This window comes from Simochromis diagramma, unplaced genomic scaffold (assembly GCF_900408965.1).
Source record: "Simochromis diagramma unplaced genomic scaffold, fSimDia1.1 OVJJ01000159.1, whole genome shotgun sequence".
NCBI classification, from domain to species: domain Eukaryota; kingdom Metazoa; phylum Chordata; class Actinopteri; order Cichliformes; family Cichlidae; genus Simochromis; species Simochromis diagramma.
This window is the reverse complement of record NW_024387197.1, coordinates 2,892,183-2,911,220: the sequence shown is the minus strand read 5'-3', so window position 1 is coordinate 2,911,220 and position 19,038 is coordinate 2,892,183. Positions and strand designations below refer to the sequence as shown.

Sequence of the window (19,038 nt, the reverse complement as noted above, 5' to 3'; positions counted from 1 at the left end):
AAGAAAAATTACTTATTTACCGTGGTTATTGTTTACCTGAGAAAATTTTACAATATGAATCCTCTTCAGTACAGATAATATGTGGAGTATGGCGTCGAAGGAAGAAAAAAAAGCACTCTGCCGTTGTACAACTCCAGGATACTTCATATTTGAACGGCAGTCAGTCACGATCGTGTAGCGTCTTAAATGTTTAGTGTGTGGAACTCTCGGTCGGGAGATGATGGGGTTTGTAGACAGCTAGCGTACACGGCTGCTGATGTAGTGGCAGTGTGGTGGGGTTTCCTCTTGGGGGGGCTATGGGTGGGCAGCCGTGTGTGAAGCTGGGAGAATTGAGGTTGAGTAGCCGAGCCCTCTGTCTTTATCTCTAATTACATGGTGAGTCTTGGGGAGATTGGGCAGCACTGTAAAGCCCCGGCAGATAGCTTTGCGGCACCCTCCCCCTGGCTGTTACAGCGCAGGATCTAGGGGTGTGAAGCAGAACCAGGTCTGGTGGGGCCCTAATGCCCCTACAGATTTTCTCTCTGGGGAGCCCCGGGCGTTCTTTCCTCTCCATGGCAGCGCCGCAGTCTGCCGCATTCCAACCTGCCGCTCGGGGAGAAGCACACCGAGGCTCCGGGAGCCCACTCTGTCGTGCTCTACTTGCTCCTGTCGGTTTTTTGTCGTCCCCGAAGTTTCGCAGCTCGTCCTGGGAGACGTCTTGACACAGAGTTGCAGATGGGAGGCACTGGACCGAGGCAGCTGGTGTCACAATGTGGATTGGAATTCACAGTTGGGATAAAATATGAAACAAATATGTCATTACACATATGTTTTCCGCTGTTTGTTCACCCAGCTGTTTCCTAGCTCAGCTCCCCCCACTCCCCCGTGCCTTGCCATATAAACCTGGGTAGGGCTGACTACTAATAATCCATGATTTGTCCCATTGTGCCCCATTTATTTTATTTTTTTCCCCCAGTTACTTATGAGCATTATCCTCTGTAGCTGTCACTTTGGTCTGCTCAAAAGAGCTGTGCATGCTGGAATTTAATGTTTACACTTGTTTTTGATGATACGAGGCGACGCCATCAAAAGACGGCACAGAACATACTTCACTACAAATGAAGGCAGAATAATTCCCAGTCAGTTAAGTGTCCTTTGATTCTTTTGCAAGTTTAATCTGCAGAAATCAATAAAAGGATGCACGTTGGGCCTGGGAGTCAACAGCAGCCGTGTTTGATGGGTAAACGGACAGCCAAATGGATGATGCGGGGGAGCATTCATCTTTCTTTAGGCAAATTGGGCTGCTAGGTCCCGACTAATTGATTGATCGCATGGACTTGCTGATACAATCAAAGCCTGGCCTGATTTATGGCGATAAATCGATTGATTAATAAGGTTTTCTGGGATGGGTTTGGTCCGTGATGGTGGCGAGAAGCAGGGGCGGAGGGGGAAGACACCTCCGAGCCACACATCCGTCTTGGAGCCATCAGCCGTGTTGGTTTAGTGTGGTAATAAGAGAGGCCCGGATCTCCCAGCTGACATTTACAAAGAGCCGCTTGGCTATGACCCGCTCCCTAGATTAACCTCCACTTGTTCTCATAAGTATCCCTGATATTAAAAGATGGGAAGCAGCATCAGGCGGCGGCGGAGGGGGGCAAAAAAAAGAAAAAGAAGTGTGACTTTTTTCAGTGCACCGTTTGCATACATCATTAGGGAGAACAACAAAAATCAATTGCACATTCCAGAATAAATAAAAACAAATATCTTGAGCGGGCCCTCTTGTTGACTCATTCCAGATTACATTTAGTCGGCTGTTTAAACGCTGATTTACAGCAAGATGGAGTCCATTCCCCGCACTCGCCTGCCTGTCTGCCTGCCTGTTCAGAATATGAAATGGAAGTTAAACACTGTGAATCTCCAGCGTGAGGAGGAGGGCTCTGGACGTGTGGGCAGTGTAGCATCAAATAGATTGTGTTTCCTCCCGTGTAAACGCCTAATGTGTGCCGAGCGCTCTGACACAGATGAATGTAAGGAATTTGCTGTAAAGACTTTACGGCCCTTTTGAGAGACATGGCTGGAAACCGGCAGCGTGGAACCTCCTCCACGCCCCCCTGAGCACATGTCCGCACAACACGCGCACGTTGGCGAGCGCTTGCACTTGCACCTGCACACGTGGCGAGGCGCACGGCCCTCCGAGGAGAGAGGCTACATCAAACTGGCAAAGCTGGTGCAGGCATCAGGGATGCTTTTTATTTGCTTTGGGTCAGATGTGGTGGCCCTGACGATGTGATGAGAATCATCCCACAGACCTGCTCGACGCTGTGCGCCGTATTAAGGCAGGAAACAATCTCCTGACCGAGCTTATCATTTAATATACAAGCGCTACCTTCTGTTGCACAACAGGGCAAATTTTAAAGCGACTGAAGTATAAACTGGCCTTTCAAGTGGCTGCTCCCATTTTGTGACAACAGAACTCGCCTGCCAGTTCCCCGAGCCTTTTGTGACGGAGCTCAAAGCTCTCGGCTGCTTGTTGTCAGCTCCGGTTTTATTCCCACTCTCACCGCTCTATTTAGATTCATTTATTTTTGGTTCAAATGCTGTAAAATGAAAGTGTGATGCCGAGAGGGAGGGTAAAGGGAGTGTTCCCTCTCTCTCAGACAGGTGGCCCCGGTTTATGTCGCCGGGCCCCAGGGGCCCCACTAACTGAGTCTGAGCGAGAGGAGGGACCCGTCTCTCGGCGCTACACAGGTGGTGTGAAACGCAGCCCTCTCTCCACACCTGAAATATTCAGATTCTTCCAGCGGCTTCGCTTTGATCTCACCGCAATCGACAAGGGAAAACGTAGAGGATGGGGTGGTGGGGGGTAGAGAAAACAACAAAAACAAGAGGAAGAGCAGCACACCTGAGAGCGAACAGATTGACATTTCTTAAGAGAGAATAAACAATCGCAGGTTAGCTGTGCTGCATCGCTGCAGCTCGTCGTTTCAGGTGAAAGTGGGCCACGGCAGCGATGGCTGCGTCTGCGGAGCCTTCCTCCTCTCGTGCAAACTGACCTCAATGGTGAAGCTTCACAGGAACGAGTCCCCCGCAGCACGCTCCTCTGTTTCCACTTTGAAAGTTATTAGAAACCAGAAAGCAAAACCTGTCCCCAATTTTATTCAAGTGCGACACTGTTGCCGCTCGCCTAATTTTTCACGCATACCCCAGAAAAGAAAAAAACCCCAACTTATTTTGGATGGTTATTGTGTTTGAAGCACCGGGCTCTCTCTTTTTTCTAATTCTCAACTATTGTAACACCTCCCCGTTGCTCTTTCATATTCACATCTCCATTTGAGCCGATCATTTTGGCCGACTGAGGTTATCGTGTCTTCGCTCAGGTTTCAACCCACTAGTCTGCTAATGAATCATAGGACTGTGTAATTAGTCACCCTGCATGTACAACACAATGACAATAGACACCCTGATTGTAACCACAGAGTTTGAAAGGAGCAGAACAATGCTCGGCCTTAATGATGATATATAAGGTGTTGTAATTGGCCTTCGTTTGGAGCGCTCAGTCATGGATTGTAATTTGAAGTTTCTAATTGGAGGGCATTTAAAGTTATTCATTGGTTTCAGAGTGGATACAGGATTGTTTGAAAGAGCTGTAATAAGATGTTTTCATGATACCTCTTGATACTATTTTTGAATAAGACTTGACAATAAATGGAATTAGGGCCTCCCTGGTCATACTAAGATGAATTACCAGTGCATTAGTGTGAAAAAAAAGAGGGGGAAAAGCGCGTTTGTGTGTACATGTGTGTCCAAGCGTGCATGTTGGATTTAAAGAGAGAGAAGTGTTGACAAGTAGGCTGTGCTCTGGCGCATCAGGCGCCAAAAACTCTCTAAATGAAGCAGGGTATGACGAATAATGGCTGACAACACCAGTCACACCTTTTGCTGATGGTTGTAACGCTCACGCGCTTCTCCTTCCTTTTGTAAGATTTAGCATGCTGTTTGAAGACAGCCTGACTGACTGGGGATTAATTATTTTGGATGATTTATCAGACTTTCCAGTCCAGAGTTGAGCGAGGTGTCAAAATGAAACGTGATTTTTAAAAAACATTTATTTATTTATTTTCCCTCCGCATTCGCCGGTAAGTCCTCACACACAGTCTGTACACTATACACCTTTACCTGTTTATGCACAATGCAGTCAGCATTGCTGCTACACAGTGGACGGAGCTAGGGTTCCCAACCTCGGTGTCAGGACCTCACAAGGAGACATAAATTGTATCAGAGGAGGTGAAAGGAGACTTATTGGACACTCGGAGCACACATGCTTATTATACACAGTTCCTGCATGACTGCTGCAGCATTTTTCAGCTGCAGCTTGTACGCTTTTATATGACGTGCGCAATGAGCATGGGATCAAACCTCCAATCCTGTGATTACTCTACTCCCACAAATGTAATAAGGCAATGGCAAGGGAAAAGGAAAGGAAGGCATCATGTCTTCATATCATTCGAAGTCTGTTTAAGCTGCAGAATTTCCTCTCGCCTCCTCAGACATGTCAGGCCTGCTGCTGTCCTGCATCGCTGCCCCTCCACTACCCCAGCATTCACCTGTGGGCTCTGAGGGATAATTACTTATCATGTCCCAGATTCTACGTGTGTCATATTTTTGGGAAGAGATGATTTCAGAGCTGAACTCTCGCTATATTCTGTTGCTTTAATAAATCAGTAAATTCAAATATGAGCTCTCTGACTGAAATACGCATGGATTGTGATTTTCTGGGCAGATACAAAAATTATGATTTGGCTGATAGCTGATGGTTTATTCTCTCTCATCTTTATTTTTTTGTGGTCACTCATTCTGCCTTTTTTCCCATGAAAACAAGGAAATTGTCTTTACAGATGATACTTTAACAGATTTATTGCCCACAGACATTCATGTTTGTCCTGTCTTCCTCTGCTAACTGCTAACCCGTCACGGCACATAGCTGCCCCTCCCTGAGCCTGATTGTGTTGGAGGGTTCTTCCTATTAAAAAGGAGTTTTTCCTTCCCACTGTCGCCAGGTGCTTGCTCATAGCAGGTCGTTTGATTGTTGGGGTTTTGTCTGTATTATTGTAGGGTATTTACCTGTTGTTGTGATTTGTCACTAAATTGAATTGAATTGAATATAAAGTTGAGGCAAGTCTGTGTTACCTTACCTAACAGATGTGTATGCAAACAGCTGTGTGTGGAAGCTGCTTATTTGCGCCTTATTTCTCTTTAATTAGCCGTTGGCAGTCAGTGTTTGGCAGGCTTTCAGTGCAGACCTCTTCATAACCATGTTTAGATAATATTTTTGTGGGTAGACCGTATACTTTGTAACTTTTTCTAAATCTTTATCTTGGGTTAAGCTCAACCCCATGTGGCACTCACAGTTGTTTAAATGAACTGGGAAATATTGGGTAATAGTGGGTATTGGGTAGTTTGGTTGAACCGCAGTGTGATGGTGACATGAAATGATGTAGAGCAAAACTAACGAAGCATCAGTTCGGGGAATAAACAGATGGAGGGGGATGCCAGGTGATAGCATCCCGCCCCCCCACAGCATCCCTGTCAGAAGCTGCATGCTCAGCTCACATTCCAATTGTGGGGTCGCGGAGGTCAGAAGCTCCTCCCTGCTGGGTTTGTCTGGGCGGTCTAGCACCCACATAGACACACGCTGTCTGTTTGTGCCCTTAACTGACGCTCAGCTCAAGGAGGCCAGATAAGAGTTCATTTTGGATCTTTCATATGGACAGGCGCCAACGTGCGCCTCTCCCCGAGCTCCTCTAACCCCTTCAGCCAAACCACTCCCTCCGCCGTTAGCGGCTGGGAGCGTTTGCCAATCATAATGTTGAGGCCAGACTAGACTGCAGTGATTGGGGCCATTGATTGTAGTGATTTGATTTATTGATCAGTCTGCCCTCTCGAATGTGGCGTCTCAGATGCGGGGCTAATCTGAGGCTGCTATGGACAATCTTGTGCCTCACAGAGAATGAGAAGCGATAAGGAAAGTATGAAAGGAAACTACACTTATCTTAATCACATACTGGTCCCCGCTCTGCCTCGTTCGCTGCAGCCCCCCGTGTGCAGATGTCAGCGCACATGTGTCTGTGCGCACACATGTGTGCCAAATCGCTCTTTTGTGCAAGACCTTGCATGCAAAGAGTGTGTGTTGTTGTGTCAGTGTGCGTATGCGGTGGGGGTTGTGAGGCAGTACAGTCACCAGGCAGAACAGAGTGGATCTATAAATTGATGGAATTCAAAGCCTCCAGCATCGATTACCATTATAACAAACAGCAGCACACAGAATGTCTGATTATTTTTAGACAAAGATTCTGTGCTCTCAGCAGCAATTCTGCTGATGCTGTCACACTTTCAGACATCTGCCTATGATTGCAATTAGATGGGATACAAAAAGAAAAATAATACCCCCATCTGCATTTTCCCCTCTCTCCTCCTCCTTCCTATTTTTTCCCTATTTAATTTGTGCTGTCCAAGCCCACTGCACACAATAGTGATTTTGACTCAGTCTACCTCAATGCAGTACCTTGCTAGTTTCCTTTTTTTTGCACAGTTGTCAACATTTTCCACCACGGCTTGTCTTTGTGAAAGGCCAGAAAATAGCTTACCACCACAGATGTAATCAAGATGAGCTAGGTTTAATGAATCAATGTCAAATCTACTCCAACATAACACATTAGCGAGTCCTGGATTTTACCTAAAACATTCCTGCTTGCACAGATTGCTACAGCACATCATTTTGCTCCACTTTTTTTTTTTGTCAAGAACAATTGTGTTAATTAGCTTTTATCCAACTTCCCTTTGCCTAGAATCATCATTTAAAGAAACATAACATACTCGCTTTGTCTTTTTTTTTTGTGTCAGATTTCTTGCCACCTCTAACCTCCAGTTTCTTGCCTGCTTCTCTCACCCTATGGAGTCTGAAAGGATCTGTGCCTGTAGCCTTCGCTGCAACACGCTTTGCATAAACCTCAGACCTCTTAATGTAGTATAAACAGCTGCTTTATCATATCATCTGATGGCTCCACTATGGGGTCCGTCTTTGGTCAGTGTCAGAAGGCCACAGTCTGCTTTTGTAAGCCAAAGGATATATGAGTCATGGTTTCACAGCTATTTTTTCCTTCCCTTGTGTTTAGCTGGTCATTGAGCCGCTAGTCCGTTTACAGGCTGCCAATAGGGTGCAGATCTAGCCTGTTAAAACCACTAAGCTCCTTCTTTCTTGGTCTTTGTTTTCGAGTCACCAAGATTGCCTTCTTCTCACGTATCGATGGGAGCACACCAGGACTGGTTCCATTCTCAAAATCCCTCTTTCCTGCCTCCTCTGGTCCCAGTGACAGCTCCGCCCTCCCAGGGGAAACTCATCAATTATGGCTGGATGTTTGACTGGCAGAGGCTTAATGACAGGAGCTCTGTATTGACCTGACTGCCACACACTGAAAATTTGGTCCCAATCGCCCTTTTTAAAACCTGTCAAATGATTACTGAGAAACTCCTCTTTGCACAGCTTGTTGCAACTTGCCTTTTCTTCCTCTTTTTTTAAGACGAAGAAATCTACATGTTCATGCAATTGATCCTGTGAAAGATGAAGCCCAACATAATGAAGGGAGATAAGTGAATTTTATCAGGGATCTTGAAGGTCCCCTGGTTGTAGGTTGAAACGGATCACATCTGATTAGGAAGCAGAGGAAAAGTCTTCCTCAGTATCTTTTGTCTCCAGAGATAGCATTGCTATTTCAGCAACACTATATTGTGAGTTTCTCCCATCATCAGTCTGAACAAGACAACCAAAGTAGCAAACCGTCTGTTCTGCCTCACTTCTTTCCAGAAAGACAGGCAGTAGGTTTCATTTGATGGGCTGTTGCCCAGGCTCCCCTCCCTCGTAATGGTCTAGAAACTGTGGGGATGCTTTCAAAATAACCGTGCCATAATGACTGCACTGTTTGACTTGCATACTGCATGAGTATCCACCATTCTCATCAGCTGAGCTGCAATAAAAGTGAGCCCAGCTTTACGGCGAAGCCACTGACGCACGGGCAGACTCAGAAAAACCACACTGTTATATCTTAAGTACTTATAAAATCCACTCAAAGTCACTTCTTGAGGAATTTTCTCTTGGCAAGATTAGCCAGTCTAGGGCCATTTGAATCTAGTGGAGGTTGGCCGGCTTCTGAAAGCCGACTCTCTAATCTCCAGGAAGGCTCATCCCAGATGGACTGTGAGGACTAACAGGAATTTATAAAGTCCTGTCGCCTTATCCTGTACAGCCATGCCCTTTTTCTTTCTTTTTTTTTTCCTTCTGTGACAGCACGATTTACAAGGAAAGACACATTTCCTTCTCACCAAACGTATCATAAATATTGGGACGTTTTGACAAGGGTAGATGTTCAAACATGTTACGTTGGTCTTTGGTATAAATACAAGGCATGCAGCCTTTTAGGGATGATTGACTTCAACTTGACCTGTCATTACTTGAAAACTACACATTGCATTGCTGCAGTTTAAGTTTTTCTTTAGTTGTTTTTTTGTATTAATGCAAAGCAATTTCACACAGAACCTGACAACTGACTCAGAATAAAATGGGTGGTAATGTCTATTATTCGTATTGTTAGCAGTCTTCCTTAAAAGACAAAACTACACTTGATTAATCTGACTTACTGTATTGCACTATGTATCTTCTAGCTCGTCTTATTTCTTTATTTGCGTGCACCTAATCTGTTCAGTTGGCCACTGGTTTATATGTTGCATATATACCACATGAGAACAGTCTCATCTAAGGCTTTGTGAACAGTGAAAAAATAGAATTTTATATGCGTTTATATATTTATGGCATCACCTGTAGTGAAACTCTGGGCTGATGCTAATGCCAATGTTTAAAATAACTTGGTCGATTGTCTATACCAGTGCTTTTACTTTATGTCCAGGATAGCAAATACATTTTAAAAAAAATTTCTTTTTTTTATATTTAGCTTTTGCTAAAGTGACACAAATGATAAACATCAATCTCAATATGCGATGCATATGGGGAAAAATGAGCAAAGACGCTAACAGAGATTGGCTGCTGCCACAAAAACAACCAAGAAATGATGCAGTCGATAAGAACCAGACTTTCCAATATTTCCAATATTTGTTAACTTCACTATTTTGCTAAAAATCTTCATCCAGCAAACCTCTTGGCTATGAGCGGAAAACTGCAGCTTAGCACAGCAGCACATGCCTGGAGGTGCAACCTGGCCAGTCAGGAACATTTGCCCCCTTGTAATGATGCTTGTGACTTTTCCGTCTTTAGCCTGTGGCGATGACGCTCTGTGTTCAGTGATCGATCACCGATTTCTTGGAAAGTGAAGTTTTTGTCAGAAATTAAATCCTTTGCAAACATGTTACACATGACTATCCATGTGCGTTGTTATAAAATTACTATAATTCAACAACTGGACACAGTTCGACAGTTCAAGTTTAAGATCTATAGAAAATAAACAAAGCTGCATGAATTAAATCTGATTTTTTTTTACATGTTAGGGCACTCAAAAAAGTTAAATTGAAAGTTTTAGACCTCAGCTTGGCTCTCACTGCTTTCATTGCATATGTCAACTGGGCTGATAAATGGGCTGATAGTGATATTGGAGTGATGGATCAGTACATCCTTAGTTGTATGGTTTTTAACCTTTTAATGACTGAAAGTGTTGTTTTGATTGAACAAATTTAAAGATTCAGTGTGTTGCATTGAGGCTGAACGCCAATGAAAGAGTCAGGAAGTCAGAAAGAATAAAATGCTGTTATAGTTTTGTGACATACAATAATGCCATACCTAACATTTAAATGGACTTCTGTGGAACATTTTATAGGCTAAGACGGTTGGAGAAGAAAGAGTTAGTGGGATAAGTTTAATATAACCTCCTGTAGAGGAACCTGGGGTGGATTGATGGGCATTAAAGCTGTAGCTTTGACATTGGACGCTGCTCGTCACATCTCAGGAGCATGGACCTTGGCCAATACAGCGCCAAGGTTGTAAATGTCCTCAAGGCTTGCATGCTGTCGCAACAAACTTTTACTGCCGAGGCGATAGCATCAGTCAGGTACCTTTCTTGTAGACAAATTGGTAAAGTTGTGCTGTTAGAGTCTCAGTGTATAGCATCTCGCTTAAGACAGTGCACATTCCTACTTTAGCCCCTTTTTGACTCGCCAGTCCAGGGACTTGAACCAGCAGCCCTTCAATTAACAGACCGCTTCTCCAACCGACAGGCTGTCACCATCCCACGAGGCCACGGCTGGTTGGAAGCTTCATCCTTCCATTATCTGACTTTTTTCCCTCTCCTCCTTGTCGTGTTATGATTTATTAAATTGCCTTTAAGTAAGACTGCAGATTAATTAAAACACAGTCAATTTAATTTCCCGGCGTCATATATAAATTCGTAGTGGTAATTGAATCCCCTACTCCACTTTTTATATTGTAACCCAGCAGTTACAAGAGAAGAAGATCTTCGTCAATTACTGATAATCACAGTCCAAACTAAGAGGAATACACTGCTGTCTGTTTCACTGCTCGGTGTAGGAAAGCAGAGTTCGAATCTGCTTTCTCCCTTTTTTTTCTGTTTGCTGAAAGAGCCGGGAATTGGATGACTGATCAATAATATTGGATTTGCGGATGGCATGTGGTGCAGCTGAGTCCACGGTGAATGCAAGGTTCTGATGAAGGGGCCTGCTGCACAGGCAGCTATGCATAGCGGATCAGACATGTTGGCAGGGCGGAGCTCTCGTTTTGCTATGACTACAGATATGTAAGCAACCGATGTGACATTAATGGAATAGCAATTGGGGCCCGTTGTTGTAGCAAAAGGGTAATGTGGTTTAAAGCTATGGAGGCTGCTGTCGCGTATTGAAAATCTGAGCGGGATCAATATAAAGATTGGTGCGGGCGATGGGGGAGAGAGATGGAAAAGAGGCTGAAAATAGATCTGACCTGTGGTAATTACTACAGCATGTGAGGCGCTCGTGTGTTTGAATCAGGTCTCGGCCGGGCTTAAAAAACAGCCACTCATTTCAGAAGGAAGCTCCATTTGTTTATAAGGGTGTTTGTCAGGTTACTGGGCCTTAACATGTGCTCCCTTGCTCTCTCTCTCACCCTCCACCCTCTCACCCCATTCGCTCACTGGCGCTCTATAGCTGTTGCAAGGGTATTGATTATTTCAAATACTGATTATCTAAAAGGCCTTCTGCTACTGTAGGCATTGGATTTATTTTGGCTTAATTATTTATGGGCCAGGGCTAGCTGTAAGTATTACTGCTGTGAGATCATGAAGGATTACATTGTTAATATTCAGCAGTGTATTTTTATTTATGTACACTCTTAAGCTTTACTGGATGAGCTTTGGCCGGCTCCCTAAAGTGCCGTCTCTCTCTCTGTCTCGCTCTGTTTCTCTCTCCCCCCGTCTCACCGTTTGTCTGTCTTTTGTGTGTTTTGTAGAGGGAGCTAAACTCTGCAGCGTCTGAACTGGCGGGTCGACAAGAGGAGAGTGAACATTCCCACAAGCACCTGGTAGAGCTGAGCAGAGAGTTCAAGAGAAATGTCCCTGAGGTGAGTCTGGCACCCCCCCACCCCTTACACTGTCTCACACATACACACATATGACCCCCCTACATTATTTCAACTATGTGCCATTTTGCTCATCTTCACCTCAGCAGGTACTGACTGTCTGCATCTCTGCAGCTGCTCAAGCCCCCGCACATACCTTTTTGAACAGGGAATTATTTCTCTTGTAAAGCCTGCATTAGCATACTGTATGTTAACAGTGCGCAGCACTTGCGAGAAATCAGGGTTAGCCTCCTCCCTTCCCCTTTCCAGTAGATCAGTTAATATTTAAATGCTGAGGCCTTGCAGTATTAGCCTCTGGCTTGGTGCGATGAGGGTTGAGGGGGCTCATTTGCAAAAAAAGGTAAGCACGACTGTGCTGGTTGCTTTCAACTCCAAAGCTAAAGCACCACTTTATGAAAAAGTTATCTTGGTGTCAGAGTTGGCAGTGGATGTTGATATATCTCCAGGTTTATGAGATGGATCAGGAACAGGTGTCTCTCCAAACCCATTAAGGAAAGGGATTCTGACTAAACAATGTGATGAATGCTGATTAGGACGCATCCCCCTCTGCACCATCCCGCCTGTTAGGGTTCACTACTTTGTCTCTGGTTCTATGTTACAATACAGAACCAGACACAAGTTGTGATATACACTGAGCTATCAAAGCAGCTACTTTCCTTTCCTTTAACAACAAGTGAACTCCGTTAGTCTGATGTATCTTCAGTTCATTCTTTTTCTGAACTCTCTTCTAACAGCTTTCACTTAGCATGTTCTGCAGTCTCTTAAAACAAAGCTCCACATGGCTAATTACCATAACCAAGCACATGGCTAATTAGAATATTATTACATATACACATTACCCAAGCTATTTCTCAACATATGTTTACACACATGCTGTACACAAACGTGAAATGTGCTCATGCTAAAAAAAAAAAAAGTCTAAACAGATGCTCAGATAAATTGTGTATTTTACTCCAAAGCTAGGCTAACATACAAGTAGCATCCCTAAAGTTTGCTACAGTGATGAAGCAGGCCCTTTTAGCTTCTTAGCCATAATCTCACATGTAATCTCATAGCTTTGTGTTTCTTTACATCCACTGTTTGTCTTCAGCTGAAGCGGTGTGGACCACTGACTCTGCATTGATCTTTTCATATAGCCTCTTGCTACTTCCTTCCTTCTGCTGTCTTGCCACCAGCACTATTTTCCCCTCTTTATTTTATTTCTTAATTAATAGTTAATCTGTAATTCTTAGATTTTCTTGTTGAGGGACAAACAAAAAAATTCTACCTTAAGCCAAAGTCAAATTTAAATGTTGAAGTTGTTGTTTGCCAATGATGAGATTGCTTAAATTAAGACTTTAAAGCGAATGATACGGTGGCCCTGAGAGTCAAAGCACAACAGATGTTTTGGGGGTGGGGGGGGAGGCATTAAGGTGACAAAACAGCTGCAGAAGTGACAGAAACTAAAACATGTGAAGGGTTGCGCCGCTGAGATACGCTTAAAAGAAGGATTAATCAGTGCCGTGAGGGAGAAAAAGACAAAGGTAAGGTCACATGGTTCATGTAATACTGTAGCTACGTGTTTGCTATTAGTCGTTTATTGTTAGCTTGTCACTTTCGCAGCTTGTCACGTTATCGTCTCCACAGAAACGCTTGAGTTGCATTTTATCTTTTCTCTTTCCGTTGTGTTTTTTGTGTGTAGTTTTTTTTGGTAGCTTTTCTATATGCTGACGTTTTCTTAAGTTGCAATGCATTTGACCTCTCAGGGCTGCCGTAGAATGAGGACTGGCGATAGATATTGATAAGACTTGATACCAATACTGTTATTGATTCTTCTTAGCTGAGCCACAACAAAACAGTTTTTATTATGTTAGAGTTTTGAACACAGTGTAGAAACTAAAGGACAAATAAGTATTTGAGGTGTGCCCCACTTATTAAAGTGCACTTGGAGCCATATGATTCTGATGAACTGGACAATCTGGAACCAGTTCTGAATAGCTTTCCTTAATGAAATTTCATTGCATTAACTACAGTGTAGTCAGATATGAGATCTCTTTGTGGTTAGCACCACGGAGAGAAACTATTAAACACAAGCAATGCATCTTTCAGTGTAAGTACTGGAATGTGAATGTCATTTGAAGCGAACATAAGCTATAATATTTCTTCTGTTTACAATCAGTTCTTGTCTTGTCATTATTTAGGGGTACTAAAAATATCTTATTTAACCAGGACCCGTTATGCTCATTTTCTAGTTCCATATTTATGTTCTTGGACCTGAATAGCTTTGCATAATTCACAGTTAAAATATAATCTTTATTGAGCTCGTCTTATCTTCTGTCTGAAGCGAGCCGTTTTTCCCCTCCCTTTAAGAAAACTTTCTTCTGACTACAAGAGGTTTGAACATCAGGTGGGTGGGGCTTGAATTCTTACATCCAGAGGTGTATGGCTCAGGTGACTACAACAGGGATATCCCCTTGCATTGACATCATGCAGGACCAAGAGTAGAAAAAGTGAAAGAGAGCATTTTTTTTGTCAGATCCTGACTAATCATACTTTCAGACGCTACTAAATTCTACTAAAAGGGGCGGATGTCAAACTATCCTAACCATTACACTTAATACATCACAATAAGATTTTAACAACATGTAGAATTTCATGTGTCATTATTTATGTTCTGGGCTATTTTTAATACCTACTAAGAAGCTATATAGACATCACTTATTTTCATGTTCTTCTGCTTTACATTAAAAATGTGCTGAGACCTCGATGCACCTTGCTTTTGTAAAGCAAAATGGCAATTAAGGTAGATTGAACCGAGTACATGAAAAGCAAAACCTAAGAGAGATACAGATATGATTTAGTCCTTTTTCATCATCTTCCTTTGAAATGATCAACTATTGACATGTAGGCTGAATTCAAAGGGAATATTTTTATATTTTATAAATTAACCTTCAAGCTATTTGCTATGCTGCCTGCCTATCTCAGCCTGTAGTGCGCTGCTGTAATCTTGTCAGTATAATACAGGCGTTTAAGACAGGATCAGGCTGTCACCACTGGCAGCACAATCCCCTTACCTGAGGCTGCGAGAGCTCGCACACGTCTGGATCTCTAGCTAGTGGAAAGCCCCACTTTTGAAACATGCCCACTCAAACTCTTCAGGTTTAACCACTAATACTCACACCCCATTACGACGTAACTCACCGGCAGCACACGTGCAATGTGAGGGAAGCTGTGGTGAGAATCCATTAACGTGCTCTTTCTTATGTTTGTGCCGCACTGGGACTGGTAGACAGGTGGAGTGTGTGCAAAAACGACAAAGTGCTGAGACAGAGTTTACTGTTTTTTTTTTGTCTGTACACAGGAAGTCCGGGAGATGGTGGCACCTGTTCTCAAGAGTTTCCAAGCCCAGGTGAGTCGCACGACTTTTGCATGCTACGGATCACTGATTCAGCAGCGGATTTAGCAGATTCAGCGCTTTTATCGACGATGTCTGAGGCTTTGTCTGCATAACATTATAATCTACTGAAAGGAGACACTCTTGCTTAGCACACTGACCAAAGCAGACCACTGTGCTCCTGGAAAGAAACACTTGATTGATAGGGCAGAGAATCCATGGCATGCTTTTCATGTTACTGCTCATCTGGTGCTTATTGACTGATGCCTTTTCTGTCAAAGTGAAGTAGCATCTATCTGCCATTAGATGATCAGATATCTGGCTTCTCATATTTTCTTGGCTGAGACAAGCCCTCATTTCCTGTTGTGATGGTGCATTCAGCGTGCCCCCTCTGACGTCGCCATATTGAAAAAGTCATCTGATACCTACCAAGACTCTGCTCTAGCCATTAAACCAAGGTCATAAATCACATTTGTGAGCTGCATTATGGTCCACGAAGCAGAGGCTTATGGAAATGATACCACAAATATGTTTCCAGTCTCGTTCTCCCCCTTCTAAACTCCCGCTCAGCGCTAACCTGAAAGCCTCATCATCGGTAAACATTAGAACACTCGGCATGGATTGTTCAGATCTCTTGGAAGCGATTATTGGCAGCTTCTTTTTAATGCTTTATAATTGACTATGCCCAAGTAAGCGTGTTTTCTGGCAGGAGCTATCACATTCAGCACCCTGTGGTTGATTTCTGTGCTAATTCAATTACTCCGACTGTAAAGTTCCACAAATATCAGAAGCACCCTTCCATATCTTTATTGTGCAAACAGGAACCCAAAGGATTAATTTAAGCACCATTGATGTCTGACAACTGGGAGTCTCGAGATGTTTCATAGTAGATAAAATAGATGGCTGATAATGAGCAATGATTTTTTTCTTTTTTTTCATGTTAGCTGCAGGCCTCTCTGGGTACCTCTTGGTCTCTCTTGTGTAACTACCACAGGCTCGTGTTCTGCACATTTATAAGTAAGCCAGCTTGCAAAGCAAAAAAGCTATTTTTTGATCGCAGGGTGCAGCAGGCAACTAAGAACACCATAATAATCTAATCCTCTGGTGTTTTTCTGATACACTTTGACCTTATTGGTAATGTCAAACAGCTTGCAGAGGCTTGTGAACTTTACCCAGCGGTAGTCTGCTCGACCTCAGTGTAAGCTGTGGGACCTCGACCTGCTGCTGCTGCAGGGGGAGACAGTGGAAAGGAAGGTTGGAGTTGGATGTGCTTATTTGGCTGTGTGGTTTGGGATAGACCGAAGCTCCCCTGCAGGTGCACTGTACAGGTGGTGAACCGTAGAAAAGTCCCGGCATGTTCTGCGTGTGCGTGTGTGAGGATGCATACTTGCGAGGAGGAAAAAAAACTGGGTCCCTGCCCCCCTTTTCTTCCCCTCCCTCATTGCAGTTCGGAGGCCCAGAGGAGTGCCTCTTGGTATTTGGACCCTCATCATGCCACTTCTAAAGGAGAAGTCGGCTCCTTTGAAGTGTTTGCGACATGACAGGTTTCCTTTCTTTTCTTTTTTCATTTCAATGTTCCCCACCCACTTTCCCTCTCTTCTCCCGTCCAATCTCGCCTTCTAATTATCACTAACCAGGCGACTGATTAGAAACACGTTGCCGACCTAGTTTTTCCGCAGAGCTGGAGGAGGAGAAAGGGTTAATCCCAGAGCTGGTGGCTGTCATTGGTCGCTTCCCTCCTTCTTCTCCTCTCTCTTTTTTTTTCTCCTTTCGTTCTGCTCTCCTCTTTTCTTTCCCTGGAAGTTTGCTAATGAGGTCCCGTCAGAGCTGAGGAGAGGTGTTAATTTGGCCTTGTGAAGTAGGAAGGAGATTAAGGACAGTGAGGAGCTGAGTTTACGGCTTAAAATACACCGCTGTCCTTATTAATCCACAGGGCCCTGGGAGACCGGCGTTTTTGGTTTTATAATGAACACTGTCTTATTAAGAAGGTAATTTTAATAAAAATTTACGGCGAAGAAGAGGAGATGGTACACGTCTCCATGGTCTCAGGCACACCTTTGGGGCTGAGGGATATGACAGTTATTTCTCAAATAACCGATCGCTGGAGAGCCGGGGCCCGTTGGACCGCGCTGTTCACACAGCTCTCTCTCTCAGAGCTCTCGCTGCCATCTGAACATACAGGAAAAACAGACTTTGCCGACTCTCACCGAGACTTCGCGGGCTTCTCAGTGCAATTTACACCTCCCTCTCACTTTAGAGTATAAACTCCCCTCAGGACGAACCGTGATTCCTGGTATGTTTGCAGGAGAGAGGCAGATTCCTCCTCACATCCGGACAATCTGAATATCAGGCCCAAATTAAGCACTCATTCTATTTTTCTCTCCTCTCCTCTTGATGTCGTTCGGCGATCTCGGAAAAAGAAAACAGCAGTATGGGTCCCTAATTACTGAAACTTGCTTTACAATGATAATCCGTAGAGTAATTTAGCGTGCACAATGAGAGTTGTGGTGCTTGCGCAGATGGAGATTCTGATAAATAGTTTGTAACGTGTAATTAGCAGCTCTGCCGGTTACATGCCATTAACCCCTCAAGCTCAGGAATCATTATTGGCCCTCATTATCAAGCAGTAAGGTACGATCGAGCTGACTAGACATCAAAAACATCAAACAGCTATTAAAGCAGTGCGAGCTGGGGGCCGGTGGACACCTGTTTATGAGTCTAACTGTGCCATTTCTTCCCCTGAGGTGCTAAAAGTGATGATGTGAGGGAAGACAATGTTTTCATGTATATTGTTGTTGTTGTGGTTGCTTGTTTTTCTGTGTGAGCTTTGGAGGTCTTTTTCAAACGAATTAAGACATCTCAAAATGGCTGCTGTGTCTTGTCTGGAAAGGTGGACTGTGCTGGTAATATGACCTTTCATGCTGGAGAGCGGCACCAGAAATGTGCAATAAAAAAGACAAAACAGTTGTTTGGATTGTCATATCTGCTTTAGTGCTTTTTTGTTTTTGTCGTTAAAAGCTTCTGCAACTGTATTTTCATCCTCGTTTAAGGCTTCTTGCAGATAATTTGTCCACGAGTATAAGAGCTGAGTGGAGACCTTTGCCCATAATGCCTCGCCCTGAGCTGCCCTCCCGTACTCCACGCGGCGAGGTAGACGACCACCATCTTTGATCATCCATCGAGAGCCGACCAGTTTTTGCTCCTTTTTGATTAATTCCTGAAGGAAATGATAATTTCTCTTGAATGTATGAATATGTTATGAATAGTGGAATGAATCAAAGAGTAAAGGATGATAATTAATTACAGCGCTATGATAAAAGGCTGTGGGTGTTATGACGCAAGCTTCCTCTGTGTCATTATGAGAGGCTCCGTAATTACCTTTCTGCACGAGCCAGCGCTCCTGGCGGTGCTGGCAGTGAGAGTGCCGCTCGCTGAGTGAGTCTAACGGTCATAAAGCTTTTCCCTGCCTAATTGTCTGAGGGGCTCTATGGCACTTTCATAGATGAGGGACTGCGCCGTTAGGAAAAATGCTCGGCGACGCTACAGCTTTTCCAGCTCAATGAAGACAGATCTTCATCATGGGCTAAACCTTGCGGTTATTAGGTACAGATTGCATGAGTGGATGGCTAACTTGGGAAGGTGGTGTCGGAATGAGTGAGCAGCAGAGTCATACAGTCTGATAAAAAGCTGCTAGTAAACTATGTACAGTTTTAAAAGCAAGCTAGTGTGGATTTCTTTGTACATTATAGGCTCATATTTCTGTGCCAGTGAACCAGATCTGTGCCTCCCAGGTACCTCTGAATATTCCCTTTGTGTTATTATTCATGCCCTACCTTATGTAAGGGGCATTTACGACACCCTCCTACTCACTCCCACTCGCCCATCCTCCCATGCTTCCCCCCCCGGCTATGACCAGGCTGCTCCATACTGGGCCGACGAGGTATCTCTAATGCCTGTCTCCTGCTCGGCTGTCTTAGGCTCATTGAGCAGCAGGCCAGGCCCAGGATCTCCAGGCCATTACCTATTCATAGCACGCACCGGCCTCCAGCCTATTGTGGGG

General features: G+C 44.1%; 1 protein-coding gene across 3 annotated transcripts in view; it reads left to right on the top strand.

Annotated features, from left to right (window-relative positions):
- cux2b (cut-like homeobox 2b) overlaps positions 1–19,038 on the top strand; it is a 96,902-nt gene that overhangs the window by 25,764 nt on the left and 52,100 nt on the right. For 2 of the 3 annotated variants that reach the window (XM_040050157.1, XM_040050158.1), the window contains exons 2-3: positions 11,477–11,587; positions 14,946–14,993. In XM_040050157.1, the coding sequence (XP_039906091.1) occupies positions 11,477–11,587; positions 14,946–14,993 (159 nt within the window). The other variant, XM_040050159.1, reaches the window with a different exon arrangement.